General features: G+C 42.5%; 1 protein-coding gene across 3 annotated transcripts in view; it reads left to right on the forward strand.

The window, feature by feature from the left end:
- The window catches only part of LOC119939668 (coiled-coil domain-containing protein 171-like), a 56,224-nt gene that overhangs the window by 15,192 nt on the left and 24,374 nt on the right, over positions 1-16,658 (forward strand). For all 3 annotated transcript variants that reach the window (XM_038759827.1, XM_038759828.1, XM_038759829.1), the window contains 8 exons: positions 401-561; positions 4,304-4,442; positions 5,571-5,673; positions 6,901-7,007; positions 9,500-9,589; positions 10,719-10,919; positions 13,648-13,815; positions 15,932-16,120. In XM_038759827.1, the coding sequence (XP_038615755.1) occupies positions 401-561; positions 4,304-4,442; positions 5,571-5,673; positions 6,901-7,007; positions 9,500-9,589; positions 10,719-10,919; positions 13,648-13,815; positions 15,932-16,120 (1,158 nt within the window). The remainder of the gene's footprint in view (positions 1-400; positions 562-4,303; positions 4,443-5,570; positions 5,674-6,900; positions 7,008-9,499; positions 9,590-10,718; positions 10,920-13,647; positions 13,816-15,931; positions 16,121-16,658) is intronic.

Genomic DNA, 16,658 nt, shown 5'->3' on the forward strand with positions numbered 1-16,658 from the left:
CACTTCTCTGGGCCTCAGTTCCCTCATCTGTAAAATGGGAATGAAGACTGTGAGCCCCACGTGGGACAACCTCATCACCTTGTATCCGCCCAGTGCTCAGAACAGTGCTTTGCACATAGTAAGCGCTTAATAAATGCCATCATTATTATTATTATTATCTACCCCAGGGCTCAGCCCAGTGAGCCCTTAATAGTAAGCTCTTAATAGATACCATGATCAGTATATGAAATCTAAGTACAAAAATGATAAAGGGAAGTGCCTTTTTCTTGATAATTTTTAATTTATAAGAAACTCAGGAAGCAGTGGTGAGAAAAGGACGTTGGGTTTAAAGTGTTCTCCTCAGCAAATTCTACCAGTGACGTTAAACTAACTTCCTGAATTGATTTTCCTCACCTGGCAGTTACGGATTCGAGACCTCGAAGGAGCTTTGCAAGTGGAGAAGGCCAGCCAGGCGGAAGCTGTGTCTGGTTTGGAGATGATCAAGAATGAGTTCAAAGAAGTGGAGAATGCATATGAGAGAGAAAAGCATAATGCACAAGAGAACTTTTCAAAACTACAGCTGTAAGTTATCAACAGGGTAAACTTCTAAACAACCGTAAATACTGGGAAAGGCATAAGGTATGATTAACCAGTCTTTATCCAGGAAAAAAAAAGCTTCCATCAATGCCAGGGGAGGTTGAGGAATTACCGGCCGCATCCTGAGATACGTATTTCATTATTTACTGCCCCTTTAGGGTAAAATGTTGTTTTTATTTTGAGTCAGAATTTCCAAGGGCTCAGAAATGATGATGATGATGGCATTTGTTAAGCACTTACTATGTGCAAAGCACTGTCCTAAGCGCTGGGGAGGTTACAAGGTGATCAGGTTGTCCCACGGGGGGCTCACAGTCTTAATCCCCATTTTACAGAGGAGGACACTGAGGCACAGAGAAGTTAAGTGACTTGCCCAAAGTCACCCAGCTGAGAATTGGCAGAGCCGGGATTTGAACGCATGACCTCCGACTCCAAAGCCCGGGCTGTTTCCGCTGAGCCACACTGCTTCTCTGCCACACGTAACTTGAAAACTCAGCTTTCCTAATGTATTGTATCATGTGGGCTGTTAGTACCGAGAAGTAACGTTTCCCATTTTACCTTCTCATCACTGGGCCAAGTGAAGTGAAGAGATGGAGGTATTTGGCGTATAATATCTCAAGGCTATAAATGTCAGATTTTATCCCACTCCAAAACATAAAAACAGCTTAAAGCTGCAGACCAGGGCCTTTAAGGTTCTGCCCCCTTTAGTCCTCTTGCCCTTTTCACCAACCCAGTCCCTCTGAGCTCACCCCCAACTCGTGCCAAACTAACAGGTCCTAAGAAGCTTGGTCTGTCCGATGTTCTCACACCGCCGACCCCCACCCCTGGGTCATCAGAAAACTCTGTTCCCGGGACGCTGGCCACCCTGACCCTCAGCCTTGTGTCACCCCCTCGGTCCACTTCCTCCTCTTCTGAAATCCACTGGCCAAAATCCAAACAACAGGCCAACTTCCGCCACTTCGCATTGACTGTAACCTCTCTAGCCTTCCCCTCTTCCCAGTGACACTTCAGCTACTTCCTTTCATTCATTCAGTTGTATTTATTAGTTGTATTTTTTTAGACTGTGAGCCCACTGTTGGGTAGGGACTGTCTCTATGTGTTGCCAACTTGTACTTCCCAAGCGCTTAGTACAGTGCTCTGCACACAGTACGCACTCAATAAATACGATTGATGATGATAATGATGATTTATTGAGCACCTACGGTGTGCAGAGCACGGTAGAACAATATTGTTTATAGAACAATAAACAAACACTCCCTGCCCACAGCGAGCTAAAAGTTTAGAGGGGGAGATAGACATTAATAGAAATACGTAATAAATAATAATAATGGCGTTTATTAAGCGCTTACTATCTGCAAAGCACTGTTCTAAGCGCTGGGGAGGTTACAAAGTGATGAGGTTGTCCCACGGGGGGCTGACAGTCTTAATCCCCATTTTACAGATGAGGTAACTGAGGCCCAGAGAAGTGAAGTGACTTGCCCAAAGTCACACAGCTGACAATTGGAGGAGCTGGGGTTTGAACCCATGACCTCTGACTCCAAAGCCCGGGCTCTTTCCACTGAGCCACGCTGCTTCTCTGTACATAAATTACAGATATATACGTAAGTGCTTGGGGGGGGATGAATAAAGGGAGCAAGTCAGGGCAACTCAGAAGGGAGTGGGAGAAGAGGAAAGGAGGGCTTAATCAATCAATCAATCGTATTTATTGAGCGCTTACTGTGTGCAGAGCACTGTACTAAGTGCTTGGGAAGTACAAGTTGGCAACGTCAGGGAAGGCCTCTTAGAGATTTGCCTTCAGAAAGGTTTTAAAAAGGGGGAGAGTAATTATCTGTCACATTTGAGGAGGGAGGGCATTCCAGGCCAGAGGCAGGATGCGGGCGGGGGGTCGTCGGCAATATAGAGGAGATAGAGGTACTTTGAGAAGGTTAGCATTAGAGTAGCGAAATGTGCGGGCTGGGCTATTCATTTTATTTTGTTAATATGTTTTGTTATGTTGTCTGTCTCCCCCTTCTAGACTGTGAGCCCGCTGTTGGGTAGGGACCGTCTCTATATGTTGCCAACTTGTGCTTCCCAAGCTCTTAGTACAGTGCCCTGTACACAGTAAGCGCTCAATAAATACGATTGAATGAATTTGAGTGAGGTGAGGTAAGAAGGAGCTCTCCCGTGCCCACAGCCTCTACCAATCATTCCAGACCTTTAAGGCCCATGTGCCCTCAGTGTTTCCCTCTCTAATCTGGTTGACTTCGCCTGCTGATATGTAGGTAAAGTAGAAACAGATGGGAAGACTGTGAGCCCCCCGTGGGACAACCTGATCACCTTATATTCATTCATTCATTAAATCATATTTATTGAGCGTTTACTGTGTGCAGAGTACTGTACTAAGCACTTGGGAAGTACAAGTCGGCAACAAATGGAGACGGTCCCTACCCAACAGCGGGCTCACAGTCTAGCGGGGGAGACAGACAACAAAACATATTAACAAAATAAAATAAATAGAATAGTACATATGTACAAGTAAAATAGAGTAATAAATCTTTACAAACATATATACATATATACAGGTGCTGTGGGGAGGGGAAGGAGATAGGGCAGGGGGGATGAGGAGGGGGAGAGGAAGGAGGGGGCTCAGTCTGGGAAGGCTGCTGGAGGAGGTGAACATTCAGTAGGGCTTTGAAGGGAGGAAGAGGGCTAGCTTGGCGGATGTGCGGAGGGAGGCCATTCCGGGCCAGGGGGAGGACGGGGGCCGGGGGTCGACGGCGGGACAGGTGAGAACGAGGCCCGGTGAGGAGGTGAGCGGCAGAGGAGCGGAGGGTGCGGGCAGGGCTGTAGAATAAGCCTATTCTATATGTACATATTCTATATGTAGAATAGAATAGGCTTGTATCCTCCCCAGGGCTTACAACAGTGCTTTGCACATAGTAAGCACTTAACAAATGCCATCATTATTATTATTATTATAATGGGGATTAAGACTGTGAGCCCCACATGGGACAACCTGATTACCTTGTATCTACCCCAACACTTAGAACAGTGCTCGGCACATAGTAAGTGCTTAACAAATGCCATCATCATCATCATCTCTGCAAAATTCCCTCATTCCTCCATTACCTCTTCAGCAGACAACTCTCCCATCCTCTGTCTCTTTCTAGACTTGTGAGCCCGTTGTTGGGTAGGGACCGTCTCTATATGTTGCCAACTTGTACTTTCCAAGTGATTAATACAGTGCTCGGCACACAGTAAGCGCTCAATAAATACGATTGAAAGAATGGATGAATCCAATGAGGACTCCTACCTCCTCTCCAATCTACCTCCCAAACCTCCCTCAGTCTTGAGGAAGTTTTTAAGGTAGTTGAACAGCCAAAGTTATCTAGAGGGCAAACCAACTATATCAAATGTATTCTACTTGTGATTTTCATTACAGTAGGCATATCTTGAATCTTTCATTTAAGAACATGTAATTCCTTTTTTATTAAACAAGCAAAAGCAGTGTTTAAAGCCTAGTGGCATGAAAACAAGACGTACACTGCATTAGTCAATTTGTATTTGAGTGTTCACTGTGTGCAGAGCACTGTACTAAGTACTCAAGAGTTTAAACTAGGCACGTTCCCTGCCCACAGAAAGCTTATAGTCTCAGAACTTACAGTACATCCGCCCATTGTGTTAAAAAAAAAATGGTAGCAGTTAACAAAAGCGTATTTTTAAAGCCTGTTTTAATCCTTTCCCTTCACAGATTAGAAAAAGAATATTTTGCCATAAACAAACAACTCGGTGAAAAGATTGAAGATCAAGAGAAAGTGATTTCAGACCTTTCAGAGAGACTCCAAGAAAGTGACAAGAGTTGTGATGAGTTACAGAAAGAACTTGTAATGGTAAGGGAATAGAGCCCTCTTATTTTATGGGCTCAAAAGTCATGATACTCAGGCATGGAACAGCGTGGGTCAGTGGAAAGAGCACGGGCTTTGGAGTCAGAGGTCAGGGGTTCAAATCCTGGCTCTGCCAATTGTCAGCTGTGTGACTGTGGGCAAGTCACTTCACCTCTCTGTGCCTCAGTTACCTCATCTGTAAAATGGGGATTAAGACTGTGAGCCCCCCGTGGGACAACCTGATCCCCTTGTAACTTCCCCAGCACTTAGAACAGTGCTTTGCACATAGTAAGCGCTTAATAAATGCCATTATTATTATTATGGAACATACTGAAGAATAGTATACAATGACATAAGATGTTAAAACTACTAAACATACTGAAGAAGAGTATACAATGACATAAGATGTTAAAACTACTAAACTACTAATAGAGAAGCAGCATGGCTCAGTGGAAAGACTGTGAGCCCCCCGTGGGATAACTTGATCACCTTGTAACCTCCCCAGTGCTTAGAACAGTGCTTTGCACACAGTAAGCGCTTAATAATGCCATTATTATTATTATTATTATTATTAACATGAAAATGGCACCAATTTGGGCTAGCGTTTCAGAGTGGTACCCTATAGGTAATAGTTTTAAAATGTTAATAGCTTGAGCAAATCATTTCAAAAATAAATATTTTTTCTCTTGTTCTGCAACAGTAACCTCATTTTGTTGCGGAATAAATATCACATCTTATTCCCAGTGATTATCTTCAGATGACTTTCTTGTTCAGTGAACATTGTGAAGTAGAGTCACATAGATGGAACTTTAGCAGGGGAAATGGAGCTTCTTTATATGCTGAGTTAGTGTACAAAGTATGGCACCTCACGCAGGATATAAGTTTTAGGGATTATCATTCCCATGAGAAATTGTCAAACCTAGAGCAAATTCAGCTTGGGATTTCGAAAAGCAATTTGCTAATGCTTCATAAGAATTTATATCTGGGGGCGGAAAAGCAGAGAGTACCAATTTTCTAGGAATTAACACAGAGCAGACAGGAAATGGAAGGAAAGGTCAGATTTCCTTCTCTCTAGGGCAATTTCACATTTTCTTATTTTTCCCCCACTCCCTTTTCAAATCAAATTCTGAAAAGGTCAAGAAGCAGCAGGCCTTCCTGACAGAGACAGGTGAAAATAAAGTCAGAGAGCTGGTGTCACTCTTGGGCTGCTTTCCTGTGTCAAGCGAGCAGACAACAGGTTAGTTGAAAGAATAAAATTCTCTTGGGCTTTTAAAACCAAATCTCTCTCATTGAAATGAGTGTTGAAGGTTATGGGGCAGGAATTTTTATTAAAAAGAAAAAATGTTATTTTGGAAAAAGCAATTCAGCTTTGTGTTTCAAGTTATACTAAGGAAATAGCTAACAGGGACTTGCTGTTTTCTTTGGTTTTAAAACAGTGGTAAGAAATTTGAGGTAGTAGTCACCTGTGATTAGTTAATCAGTGTCCAGCAGTTTTCGACTACTAAAAAGTTTTTTGGAAGGTCAGTTTTGAACTGTATTTGGTCTAGACTTTAAGCCCATTGTGGGTAGGGATCGCCTCTTTATTCCTGTATTGTACTTTCCAAGCACTTAGTACAGTGCTCCGCACACAGTAAGCGCGCAATAAATACGATTGAATGAATATGACCCTGATTAAACCCACTCACTTTTTTTTTTACCCTCAGTCATCTTTTAAAGTGCATATCTGTATAATTAGTGTCAGTTGTAAAATTGTTAATTGAAACAAAGTGATGTATATTATTTCCGGTTATTTATTTGAGTTTGGAATTCAGCAGAATTTTAAGAATTCAGCAATATTTCCAATATTTCAAAATCCTCTGATCTCTTGCTCAGAAGTAATGTATTGAATAAGTTAAGCGGGAGTATTTGTAACGGGCCAAACTGGCCATAATTTGACATCCCCAAAAGTGCAGTGCATTTTTATTTTAGTGGTATCTTGTTAAATGCTTACTGTGTGTCAGACACCGTCCTAAGTGCTGGGGTTGGTGCACGTTAATTAGAGCAGACACGGTCCCTGCCCCACGTGGGGCTCAGAGTCTAAGTAGGAGAGAGAGTAAGTATTGAATCCCCATTTTACAGGAAACTGAGGTATAGGGAAGTTAGGCAACTTGCCCAAGGTCACACAACAAGCATTTTGGCTGAGCAGGAACAGATTCCCAGGCCCATGCTCTTTCCACTAGGCTATGTAGCTTCCCAGCAGGGAGAGCGTGCGTTGTTTTGGGGTTTTGCACAGTCCTGTTATCCTGGCCGATTGCAAACGTTGGATTTCTGTGTGGTTATAATCCATCAGTAGAATTTATTGAGCACTTACTATGTGCAGAGCACTGAACTAAGTGCTTGGGAGGTTACGATAGACCAAGCAGAGGCAATCCCTCTTTACAGGGAGCTGTCAAGGAGTTTATTCTCATCCTTTACCCTTTGTCAGGTATCCACACTAACCAAGGCAAAGGTCCCAGCTTCTCGGTTGTCCTTGAGGCTTTGAGACGTACCTTGACAGATTACCAAAGCAAGCTAGAAGATGCTTCGAATGAGGTAACACTGGCGCTGTTTGACACCACATCTTTGCCCATTTCAAAAGGTTGAGGAAACAATGTTAAACTGACGACTTCACAGATACCAGAGAGGACCGTTCTCCTACAATTTTTTTTTTTTGAATTTGTCCAGAGGTTTTGACTCCTTTCTCTTATGCTGTTGAGTCAGCTCTAACCCAGAGTGATTCTACGGACACATCTCTCCCAGAACGCCCTGCTGTCCATAGAGTTTCTTGGAAAAAAAACCAGTAGTGCCTCCTTCCGCAGGGTAAACTTGAGTCTCTGCCCTCGAATCTCCCCTGTGCCGCTGCCCAGCACAGGTGAGTTTTAACTTGTAGCAGATTGCCTTCCACTCGCTAGCCACTGCCCAAGCGAGGGATGGAATGGACAGGCCTCTGCTTGACCCTCCCGTAGCCAAGACTGGTAGAGGACTGGAAACTTTCCAGGTGCAATCCTGGGAGGGATCTGACCCAATTCTTTAGCCATATTGCCCCGGCGGGAGCAGAATTACTTGACATAGCACGGGCCTGGGAATCAGAGGACCTAGGTTCTAATCCCGGCCCCACCACCAGCCTGCTGTGTGACCTTGGGCAAGTCACTTCTCTGGGCCCCAGTTTCCTCTCTGTAAAGTGAGGCATTCAGTCCTACTCCCTTCTACACCCTTCTAGACTGTGAGCCCACTGTTGGGTAGGGACTGTCTCTATATGTTGCCAACTTGTACTTCCCAAGCGCTTAGTACAGTTGCTCTGCACACAGTAAGCGCTCAATAAATACGATTGAATGAATGAATGAATGAATACTCCCCTCTGCTTAAGACTGTGAGCCCCACGTTGGACAGGGACTGTGTCCAACTTGATTAACTTGTATCGACTCCAGTGCTTAGAATGGTGCTTGGCAGTTAGGAGGTGCTTAACAAGTACCACTCCTGTTATTAGTTATGAGTTTGGTTTTGTTCTCTGTCTTTGGTTTTGTTCTCTGTCTCCCCCTTTTAGACAGTGAGCCCACTGCTGGGTAGGGACTGTCTCTATATGTTGCCAATTTGTACTTCCCAAGCGCTTCATACAGTGCTCTGCACACAGTAAGCGCTCAATAAATACGATTGATGGTGAGAGAATGCCGAAGACACATTGCAAACCTGCTGCATAGGAATCGGCTCCTCCGGCGCAAAGGTTTTTGGATGCAAAGTCATCTTGCTTGGACCAAAGTGCAGCCCTTGGATACACTCTGGTGTCCTCCCCATAACCCACAGTGCATTATTAAGTCATTCATTCAGTCCTATTTATGGAGCACTTACTATGTGCCAAGCACTGTACAAAGCGCCTGGGTGAGTACACTGTAACAATAGACAGACATATTCCTTACCCACAAAGAGCTTACAGTCACACACATCTTACCCAGCCGAAAAGATGACCCCGCACCCTAGTACCTGGGAGAGTACACTATAACAATAGACATATTCCTTACCCACAAAGAGCTTGCAGTCACACACATCTTACCCAGCTGAAAAGATGACCCCGCACCCCAGTGCCTGGGAGAGTACACTATAACAATAGACAGACATATTCCTTACCCACAAAGAGCTTACAGTCACACACATCTTACCCAGCTGAAAAGATGACCCCGCACCGTTGGGCTTGAATCGCCCTTTGTGTGAGACAGTGTCAGAGGCCAAGGTGGAAAGACCTGAAGAGCCTCGGGAAGCATCAGGAGAGAAAGTTGGAAGAGCCGTCTGGCGGAAAGCACAATGACCAGTCGAGGAGAACAAATCATAATTAGGGCAGGATTCCCAGTCCTATAGCAGGTGTCTGACCGGTCCTGACATTGTCAGAGGGAGCCAGAGACCAGTGGCTAGCACCGTCATGATGGCACGAAAGAGCTGCCCTCTTTCTTTTCTTTACCTCATAGATGACATTCAGTGCTTTTAACCTGCCCAGTCAGGCTTAAAACTAAGGCTAGGTTGGCAAATAAAAAGGAAAATCTTTATCCAGGGCATCACATTTAAAAAAAAACATCCTGCACATGTAAGATCACTAAGATTTTTGACTTGTGTTTGGCTTCAAACCTCTATTTTAAGACTTATGTAGAATCAGTAACATTTTTTCGACTGATTTGAACTGGATTTGGTAGTCAAATGGTATTGAGTATATTCAGTAGCTTCTAGTTTTGTGATGAGATATTTGATTAGCCATGATTATATGTATATATGTTTGTACATATTTATTACTCTATTTTACTTGTACATATCTATTCTATTTATTTTATTTTGTTAGTATGTTTGGTTTTGTTCTCTGTCTCCCCCTTTTAGACTATGAACCCACTGTTGGGTAGGGACTGTCTCTATATGTTGCTAACTTGTACTTCCCAAGCGCTTAGTACAGTGCTCTGCACACAGTAAGCGCTCAGTAAATACGATTGATTGACTGATTGATTGACTTTGAATTTATTAGTCCTAATAATGGAAAAATGTCCCTACCTTGCTCTTTTTTTTTATAGCTAAACGACATGAAAATTGTTTTGGAAAAGGTGTGTAAAGAACTTGACTCTTCTAAACAGAAGATCCACTCTCAAAGTCTAAATCTAAAGGTGAAACTGTTGAGCATTTTTCCTTTTGCATTAGTACTGTTTCTATAATCTTGCTAAGGTTAGTAATAATACCCCTTAATAGTTTTTTCCTTTTCCTTCTAGCAAACTTAGAGTTTAATCACTAATTACAATACATTTAATTCCAGTATGTTGAGATGCAGCTTTACACTCTTTGTAAAATATTTTGGGGCACCCTAAATGGGTTTATATTTTCAGTCACTCAATGGTATTTATTGAGTGCTTAGCCAGTCATATTTATTGAGCACTTACTGTGTGCAGAGCACTGTACTATGCGTTTGAAAAGTAGAGTAGGTAGACACATTCCCTTTCCTCGAGGGCATTGCAATCTATAGCAGTCAAAAAGAATTTTGATCCTTTTGACTCATTTATTAAAATGAAAAAAATCTTATATCAGTCTCATGTATGGATTTTGGGATTAAGTTACTGACAAAACGTGTTCTAGCTTTTTGGTTAAAGTTGAAACCTATTTTTCAGATTCAATTATAGTACAGTAAATGTTTATTCTATATATTTTATGTGTACAAATAATATATTGAACATTTGGGTAGATTATATGAATATTTAGTCCCATGTGTTCATGGTAATAGAATTCAATCAGTCATATTTATTGAGCACTTATTACGTGCGGGGCAATACTAAGTGCTTGAGGGAGAACAACACAATATAATTAAACAAAGTCAGTTTCTAATTCTAATCACACAATTTTTAAAGGGTTTTTATAGAATATAGTAAAAGATGATTCATTTTCATTTCTGTATATTTTTTTTAAAGAATCGCATCATTTTCCTCTCCATCATCATCAGCAGCAGCATATGATGCTATTATTTTAATTGAAAAGCATTGGTAATTTATCAATTTGTGAATACCTAGTCTTGAAATAAAGTATTTAATGTACAGGGGAGTTGTCTTTAACCCTTCCAGTGAGAAACAAATAACGATGGTCATGCGTCAATCAGAAAGCGGTGTCTAGTTTTGGAAGGCTGTTATCCCTCTCCTTATTGTAAGGCGCTTTGTACATAGGCCTCTGAGAGCTCCCTCAAGTGATAAGCGCTCAGTAAATACGATGGATTGAGATGCTTAAAGTGAATCACTACTTTTGGTTTCGTAGGAAGCGGAGGACAACGCGGTTGATGCCAGCAAAGAGTTGAGTCACCTGCACACGAAGATTGCCGAGCGGGAGGCTGTGATAAGCACTTTAAAAATGGAGCTGCAGAAGGTGCTCCACTGTTGGGAGAAAGAGAAGGTGCGGGTTATGGAATCTGAAAGTGAAATCCAGAGGCTTACCAAGACTTACCAGAAGGATGCGGAGGTACGAGAGACGAGATGACTAGACTGTGAGCCCATTGTGGGGTAGGGATTGTCTCTGTTTGTTGCCGAATCGTACTTTCCAAGCGCTTAGTACAGTGTTCTGCACGCAGTAAGCGCTCAATAAATACGATTGAATGAATGAAGGAATGAGCAACTATCAGAAAAGGCCTTAGAGTTGATCCTCATCCAGTGCTCGTTTCAGGGTCTTACTCGATTGGTCTCCAAAGATGATTTGAAACTGCGTACTTTACCCGTGGATAGCATATCTGTAAATCTGGTCCCTCTTCTCAATTCTTGGTTATCAAGACATTTAATGGCTTAACCCTTCTGTCACTTTCAATAGTGAATTTTCTTCCGCTGTTTCTCAGACCCAACTATATTAAGCAAGTTTAGTTTTCTGGCTTCGTGGCATTGATTTTGCTAAAAATGAGTAATGTTATATTTGGAAATTACGTGAGGTTTACAGTCACAGAGGGTTACTTAATAAATTGAGTAGCAACTAGAAATCGTGTGATATACAAATTACGTACCCCTGGCACTGAATTCTAGGTTTTCCACTGCTGACATGCCAGTTAATAGGGCTCAAGTCCTGCATCTAGTAATTAGTTCAACAGTTATTCCCAAACTTGTTCGTCTCTTGCAGGTATCACATCTCAGTAGAGATGTTGCGGTGATGATGATGGTATTTAATTTTAGACATAAGGGACAGAACCACTTTATCTGAGTTGGCTAGTTTAATTAGCTTATTTTTCCAACAAACGTGAACATGAACACAGAATGAAAAGGAAACATTCCCATTCTTCTTATAGTCTGGGAACTAAAATACAGTTACAGCCTGTAAGTGGCTTATGGACAGGAAACTTTTAGACTGTGAGCCCACTGTTGGGTAGGGACTGTCTCTATATGTTGCCAACTTGTACTTCCCAAGTGCTTAGTACAGTGCTCTGCACACAGTAAGCGCTCAATAAATACGATTGATTGATTGATTGAAACGTGCCTACCAACTTTGTTGGGTTGTACTTTCCCAAGCACTTAGTACAGAGCTCTGCACACAGTAGGTGACATTGATTGATTGCAGAGCTGGGGACTAGAACCCAGGTCTTTCTGACTCCCGGGACTGTGCTCTATCCACTAGACAACACTGCTTCTCAGTTATCACTGAGAAAGTACTTGATCAGTTTGCAGTATTTTTGTCAAGTTTTTCTTGCCCGAAAATAGCTTTTGATTATTTGTAGTTAGAAGATTTTTCAAACAGCTAACCGTAGCTGGAAAACAGAAAATGCTAACATTATTTACATATGGAGCACCATTCATAATAATAATAATAGAAATTATGCTATTTAAGTGCTTACTACAGTGAGCGCTGGGGTAGATATAAGCAAATTGTACACAGTCCCTGTCCCATGTGGGGCTCACAGTCTCAATCCCCATTTTACAGCCGAGGTAACTGAAGGCACAGAGATGTAAAGTGACTTGCCCAAGGTCACACAGCCAGACACGTGGCAGAGTCAGGATTAGAACCCATGACCTTCTGACTCCCAGGCCCCATGAAAGAAAAGATTTAGGAAGGTAGCATTCGTGAGGAATTTTCATTCATGAAGTATTTTTTCCAAATAGGATATTCAGAATTTTAGTTCCTCTCTTTCTGTTTCCTTTCCGAGATTTATTTCCTGTTAAGTTTTAAACCTGGAAAAGTACCCAAAGAAGACTTTACTGAATACCCCAAAATGAAATATTATAAGTGCACTATTTTCATTTGTTAGTTTTAACTGACTCTTTTGGAACACATTTTGTCCTGTTGTAGCATTTTCTTTCTTACACTTTTGGATATGCTGTTTTGTTTTAAGAATTAATCATCCCTAATGTGCTGTATCAATGTGCTAATCAGTGGCATTCACTGAGTACTTTCTGTGAGCAGAGCACTGTACTGTTGCACTTAGGAGAGTATAGTTCAATCATCATCATCATCATCAAGTTCAATGGAATTAATAGATGAGATTCCTGCCCTGAAGTTGTATTAAGAAATAAGTTAGTTTTTTATAAAGAGCTTTAGAGGAAGGGATGGGATTGAAAATCAATTGGAACAATTCCAACCCCAAAACAAATAAAAGGACAAACGTATTTTTGGCAGAATAACATAACAAGATTTTTTTTTCCTCTGGACTTGACTTGCATCCAGTGTAGATAAGGCTTTGTGCTGTTTTATCGTGTTTTGTCATGATTACTATAGGCATAAAATTATAGGGTTGAGAAGCAACGTGGTTCAGTGGAAAGAGTCCAGGCTTGGGAGTCAGAGGTCGTGGGTTCTAATCCTGGCTCCGCTGCTAGCCCGTATGACCTTGGGCAAGTCACTTGACTTCTCTGTGCCTCAGTTACCTCATCTGTAAAATGTGGATTAAGACTGTGAGCCCCAAATGGGACAACCTGATAATCTTGTATCCTCCCCAGCGCTTAGAACAGTGCTTTGCACATAAGTGCTTAATAAATGCCATCATTATTATAGGGTACTATTAGAATCAGTAGATAAACAATTCCGTTCATCCCGACTGCATTTTACAAAAGCTCCACTATCTAAGAACAATCTTACTCAGCCTTCAAATATGTTAAGATTCCATATGGGTCCAGCTGCCTTTTTCAGAGTTTTGGAATATGCATCTGCGTGTTGTGTGTGCATTTGGGTTCTTGCCCTCTTTCTTGACTGGGGTTAATTTCCTTCTTTTTCCTCACAGGAGAAGCTAACCTTCCTTCATACTTTGTATCAGCACCTGGTCGCAGAATGCGTGGTCATAAAGCAACCAGAAGACTTGCTTGGTACTTTCTCTTGGCCAGAGCTTTGTGTTGTCATACAAGAGAACATCAATGCCTTGATCTTAGACCTCAACAGAGCTAATGATAAGGTAACTCCTTAGCCACGGGCTCCCTTTGCTACATTCGGTGTCATTTGTCCACATCACAGTATCCATAAGAGAGTGTGTTATCCGTAAGAGAGTCTGGGAGTAATCAATCAATCAGTCGTATTTATTCATTCATTCATTCAGTCGTATTTATTGAGCGCTTACTGGGTGCACAGCACTGTACCAAGCGTTTGGGAAGTACAAGTTGGCAACATATAGAGACAGTCCCTACCCACCAGCGGGCTCACAGTCTCAAAGGGGGAGACAGACAACAAAACAAAACATGTGGACAGGTGTCAAGTCGTCAGAACAAAAAGAATTAAAGCAAAATGCACATCATTAACAAAATAGAGTAGTAAATATGTGCAAGTAAAATAAATAGAGTAATAAATCTGTATAAACATATATACAGGTGCTGTGGGGAGGGGAAGGAGGTAGGGTGCTTACTGTGTACAGGGTACTGTACTAAGTGCTTAGGAGAGTACAACACAGGAGTATAACAGACACATTCCCTGCCCACAATGAGCTTAGAGTCTAGAGGGGGTGACAGTCATTAATATAAATAAATTGTGACTTGTCTTCCACTCAGTTGGGTACCGTTACTTTGTGTCTGTAAACAATCAGTAAATCAATCATATTTATTGAGCCCTTTTTTACGGTATTTATAAGGGCGTACTATGTGCCAGGAGCTGTAGTAAGCGCTGGCGTAGATAGAAGCTGATCAGGTTGGACACAGTCCCTGTCCCACATGGAGCTCACAGTCTTAATCTCCATTTTACAGATGAGCTAACAGGCACAGAGATGTTACTTGCCCAAGGTCAGTCATAGATATGAAGGGGAAAAGAACCATCATGTTTGTTCAGTGCACTCAGTAACAGCAGTAGTGAAAAAATATTTTGATATTCAGAGAAAATATGATCATGAAATATGCTGGTCGTTGCTTCTCTCCAAATGCTTTTGACCACAGGCCTAGATTTTTTTTTTTTAATGGTCCCCATCAAGTGCCTAGAATGTGCCAAACACCGTCCTAAGTACTGGGGTAATAATAATAATAATAATAATAATAGCATTTGTTAAGCGCTTACTATGTGCAAAGCACTGTTCTAAGCACTGGGGGGATACAAGGTGATCAGGTTGTCCCACGTGGGGCTCACAGTCTTCATCCCCATTTTTCAGATGAGGTCACTGAGTCTCAGAGAAGTGGAGTGACATGCCCAGGGTCACACAGCAGACATGTGGCAGAGCCGAGATTAGGGCCCATGACCTCTGACTCCCAAGCCCGGCCTCTTTCCACTGAGCCACGCTGCTTCTCTAATCACATGATAATCAGGTTGTGCACAGTCCTTGTCCCACATGGTGATCAATCAATCAATCAATCGTATTTATTGAGCGCTTACTATGTGCAGAGCACTGTACTAAGCGCTTGGGAAGTACAAATTGGCAACATATAGAGACAGTCCCTACCCAACAGCGGGCTCACAGTCTAAAAGGGGGAGGCAGAGAACAAAACCAAACATACTAACAAAATAAAATAAATAGAATAGATATGTACAAGTAAAATAACTAAATAGAGTAATAAATATGTACAAATATATATACATATATACAGGTGCTGTGGGGAAGGGAAGGAGGTAAGATGGGGGGGATGGAGAGGGAGACGAGGGGGAGAGGAAGGAAGGGGCTCAGTCTGGGAAGGCCTCCTGGAGGAGGATCTCAGTCTAAATAGGAGGGAGTAGGCCTGAACCCCCATTTTGCAGATGAGGAAACTGAGGCACAAAGAGGTAAATGAAGGTCACACAGCAGGCAAGTGGCAGAGCTAGGATTAGCAATAATAATGACAACATTAATAAATGTAGCATTTGTCAAGCTCATACATGCCAAACACTATACTACATGCTGGAGTAGATAAAACACAACCAGCACAGAAACCATCCGATTAGAAACAAGGTCCTTTGACTCCGAGGTCCGTACTTTCTCCACTGGCCCACGCCGCTCCGCGAGTAAGGTAATGCAGTTAGAGAAAGAATGAGAAAACTTTTTTAAGGATTTAAAAGGAAAGAATTAAGGACCCGTAACTGCAGAATCCAGTCTGTTCGTCTGTCCCGTTTCCACCCCGCAGGTAGCTCATCTCGAGGACGTTTGTAAGGACAAGTGTGATACGGTGAGGGAACTGTGGCAGACCCAAGAAGACGCCTTCAGCAAAGTGGCGGAGCAGATGAAAACCCAGGAGGGCCGTTGGCAGAAACAGAAGAAGGAGCTGGAACAGCAGTACTCGGGCCTCCTAAGGGAGGTTCATATCAGGGCACAGGTGGGCGACTTTGGCCCAAGAGCCATAAAATTCAAAACCTTTCAGGGTATTTAATTTCTGTGCATCATTTAGGGTTTCAATCAATCAATCGTATTCATTGAGCACTTACTGCGTGCAGAGCACTGTACTTAGCGCTTGGGAAGTGCAAGTTGGCAACATATAGAGACGGTCCCTACCCAACAGTGGGCTCAAACCAACTGAAAGCTGCTTGAGAATTTCGGTGTACGTTTCGAGAAGCAGCTTGGCCTAGTGGAAAGGACACAAGCAGCGTGGCTCAGTGAAAGAGCCCGTGCTTGGGAGTCAGAGGTCATGGGTTCTAATCCCGGCTCTGCCACTTGTCAGCTGTTTGACTTGGGGCAAGTCACTTCACTTCTCTGAGCCTCAGTTACCTCATCTGTAAAATGGGGATTAAGAGTGTGAGCCCCACAGGGGACAACCTGATCACCTTGTGTCCCTCCCAGTGCTCAGAACAGTGCTTCGCACGTAGTAAGTGCTTAACAAATGCCATCATTATTATTATTATCATCTGGGTTCTGAT

This window comes from Tachyglossus aculeatus, chromosome 17 (genome assembly GCF_015852505.1).
Source record: "Tachyglossus aculeatus isolate mTacAcu1 chromosome 17, mTacAcu1.pri, whole genome shotgun sequence".
NCBI lineage: Eukaryota > Metazoa > Chordata > Mammalia > Monotremata > Tachyglossidae > Tachyglossus > Tachyglossus aculeatus.